The following is a 3,660-nucleotide window of genomic DNA, read 5'->3' as shown; positions in this document are numbered from 1 at the left end:
CAAGATCATGTTTACTGCTTGTCTGAAGCTTCATGCATCATCAATCATTTTTACGAATACATGTCCTGAATGCCATATTGTGTATCTTATTTCATGGAAGTCTATGCTGTATCAATAAGTTGATCCTTTCCCAACAACAGTAACTAACCTGTTGGATCTAAGAAGATTGTAAGAACCTTTCCTTGCCAGTCCTGTTTAATTAATATGTTCGATATTAGCATCTAGGAGGACATGGATGTTTATGTATCATGATTACTTGATATAAATTGATTGGGTTCGTGTTCTTCATATACCTGTTGTTAAGTGTCTGTTGGTTTTAGATAAACATTCAGTGGTAAGATACTAAGACCACACAACAAGGTATCTGATAGATTTATACTTTATTGTAAAAAAGCATTTTAGGTTCTTGCAACATTGAACATAAGTCTCTTTATTCTCTGCAATACTCCAATGTCCTCGGATAATGATAGCCCTTGAATCAATGCTGCACCAATACTATTTTCTTGCACTTAGTCCATGGCTAATTTGAGTGTAGTTGCTCTTCATCTAACCAAGTGTTCTTGTAAACTTAGGAATCTGAGGTGGAATAAGCTTCAAGATGTGCTTCCACCTGAAATTGGTCAACTGAAGAAGAAACTGACACACTTGTAAGTTCATTTTTAGAATGTACTTAGTTTATGTGGATACATAAATGTTCACTTTTGATTTCTCTAAGTGTTATTAGGAATTTTTAGGTATTTGAGCTTCAATAACTTCAAAGACGAGATTCCAGTGGAGCTTGCAAACTTGCTAGAACTTCGTTAGTGGTGGAGAATAGTGTGTCCTGGGGATTTCAAGGACTTTGTGAGATCAAATTTTGAGAAATGTTTTACAAGTTCTTGTGAATGGATGGAACAAATGTTGTATGTGTGTTGTGTGGATGGAACAAACGGACTGTAAATTGTTGGTTGAACATATTGTTGTTGGCTGTAATTTTGAAATCAGCATGAGCTAGGAATTGGCTGGTAGTTTGAATTTGAAATTTTAAATTCGCATGAGCTAGAATTGGCTGGAAAGCACCTATTCTTGTTGGCGCCATTATTTGAACTTTTAAAAACCAGCTGTTGGTTGGAAGCTGAAATTGGCTGGCTGGGCTGGCTGGTCCAGCCTCAGCACCAGCCAGCCAATTCAGACCTGCCGAACAGGCTGAACAACTGCCCAACGTAGGGCACACCGCACACATGCCTCCTTGGTCGTCGTCCCACCACTCCCTGTCGTTGTCCCCTTCACTAGCTTTCCCTGAGTAAGGAAAATGGACCGTGGCTCGTGGCTCCAACGGTCGTGACGACCGGACGCATCCGGTCAGGACGTGATCAGCGTCCGGTCAGTAGCAGAAAAGCGGGATTTCGTCCCAAATGGCTACTTTCTCAGTGGGGCTTATAAATACAACCCCCAACCGGCCAAATGAGACAAGTGGAGCTGAGGAAACATACCAAGGGTGTTGATGCACCATTTTAGTGATCTCCACTTGCATAGTGCTTAGTGATTTATTAGGTGATTAGCGTAGGTGCTTTGCGAAGTGCTTGGGTTGATTAGACCACCGCTTATGCGCTTGCTCTAGGTTTAAGCCTAGTGTTTAGTGAAGTTTGCATACCTCTTACCACTCGGTACTTGCTAGCACCATTGTTGTACATCGACGGGGCTTGTAGTCTTGCGAGATCACACCAACCACGGTTGTAGTGTGGCCGCCACCGTGTACTGAAGGGAACAAGGTCCGCGGCATTTTGGCTTCACTGATTCTTCAGACGAGGTGTTGGTTGCTTCTGTAGGCTGCTCTGACAGCTTGCGAGGCCACCGTCTCGCTGCTTTTTTCCGTCCACGTGGCGTCCGAGCAGACCACAAGACACCATGGTGCGTTGGGCATGCTCTAATGCAGGCCATACTTATTTTTATACCATGACCTCACTCTTTTTTTCTCACCTCCACAGATCACTTTCATTCCTCAGCTTTTTCTCTCACACAAAACTGACAACACTTGATTTTCCCTATGAAGCTAGCTATCGCATCCTCTATAGGTGACTCAGCTCTGACGGTTTGCAAGCATTAAAAGTTTGAAACCTCTTGAGATGGACAATTCTGTCAAGCTAATATAGACTTGAAGCCATGGCCTAAGCTAGCTATAGACACGAGTGAAAACAAATTGTATCAGCGCAGATGGTTGCTAGCAATAGCGATAGGTTGGTTATTGGTTAGATGACATCTTTCCTATATAATCCTATACACGGCGGATTAAATTGCCATGAATGAGATTCAAAAGCCTAGAAACCCTAATAGTAGCCTTAAATTTTGCACAGTTGTGTGAACAGTAGCAAACAAGTTTCTTCAATTAGGTCATCCTTCCTATAAATTAAAGTGGGCCTGGGTCAATTTCTACTATGATGTATGATCCATTTGATGTCCCTGACAGAAAAGGGAACGTATGCATCCACAACAACACACATAGCTAAGGTAGCTATATAGAATGGCATGAGTGAATACAAATCATCAGCGCATCAGGTAGTTGCTAGCAATCTGGTTGGTAATTAAAGTTAGATGACAGGAAGTGATCACACACAAGGAGCTCGCTCACATAAGCTAGCTAGTCTCTCACACATATGCACCTCTCGTTCCTATATATAACCGTCATATGCTTCATGGAACAGTGTTCATACTGTTGGCACAACTCCAGAAAGAGCTACTATTGCTTAGCTGCAGGCAGCCAACGCACCGGCCGCCGGAGACATCAGCTGTCGACGACGATGGGCAGGCCGCCGTGGTGCGAATGCGACAAGACGGGGATCAAGAAGGGGCCATGGACGCCGGAGGAGGACCTCATCCTCGTCTCCTACATCCACGAGCACGGCGCCGGCAGGTGGCGCCTCGTGCCCGTCAACACGGGCCTCATGCGCTGCAGCAAGAGCTGCCGCCTCCGGTGGACCAACTACCTCCGCCCCGGCATCCGGCGCGGCAACTTCACCCCCCGCGAGGAACGCGTCATCGTCCACCTCCAGTCATTGCTAGGTAACAGGTGGGCGGCCATTGCTTCCCATCTCCCGCAGAGGACCGACAACGACATCAAGAACTACTGGAACACTCACCTCAAGAAGAAGCTCGAGGAGGAAAAAGAAAAACAGCAGGCCATCTTCGTGCCACCACCTCCCGCCGTCGGACATGTCGACGACCGGCGCCATCACAGCGGGACCGCCAGTAGTCCCCTCTCCAAGGATGATAGCTACGGCTACGCGCGCCCAGCCTGCAGCAACTCCACTACAGCTGATGAGGTCACCCAGCTACTCATCGCCCGGCGGCACTACTACTACTCGTCGTCGTCGTACCCCTCTAGCGTGGACAACATATCCAAGCTGCTCAAAGGCTTCATGAAGAGCTCCCCAGCCGCGGTGCAGGATGACGACGCTGCTGCCATCGATTAGGGGCAGATCCAAAGCGGGCTAGCCGGGGCTATAGCCCCCAGTAAGCCTGATTTCTTCGTTAGACCACGGTTACTTAGCCTCAAATCACCATTATGTCAACAGCGCAGGCCCAGTGGCTTCCGAAGGAGCAGCTACCAGTTCGGCCCAAGAGATTGATGAAGCCTAGTTCGAGGGTGGTTGGCCCATCTTGGGTCAACTAGAGTCACAGTAT

General features: G+C 46.9%; 1 protein-coding gene across 1 annotated transcript; it reads left to right on the top strand.

Annotated features, from left to right (window-relative positions):
* Positions 1–2,728: 2,728 nt before the first annotated feature.
* Positions 2,729–3,449, top strand: LOC136509348 (MYB transcription factor 69-like). The gene has a single exon (XM_066504168.1). The coding sequence runs from the start codon at positions 2,778–2,780 to the stop codon at positions 3,447–3,449; it is 672 nt and encodes a 223-aa protein (XP_066360265.1). The 5' UTR covers positions 2,729–2,777.
* Positions 3,450–3,660: the final 211 nt, after the last annotated feature.

The sequence above is a fragment of the Miscanthus floridulus genome, chromosome 15, assembly GCF_019320115.1.
Source record: "Miscanthus floridulus cultivar M001 chromosome 15, ASM1932011v1, whole genome shotgun sequence".
NCBI classification, from domain to species: Eukaryota; Viridiplantae; Streptophyta; class Magnoliopsida; order Poales; family Poaceae; genus Miscanthus; species Miscanthus floridulus.
The sequence above is the reverse complement of the archived record's forward strand: the minus strand, read 5'-3'. Positions and strand labels throughout refer to the sequence as shown.

Coding starts and splice junctions, on each gene's coding strand:
- LOC136509348 (XM_066504168.1), top strand. CDS start 2,778: ATGGGCAGGCCGCCGTGGTGCGAATGCGACAAGACGGGGATCAAGAAG.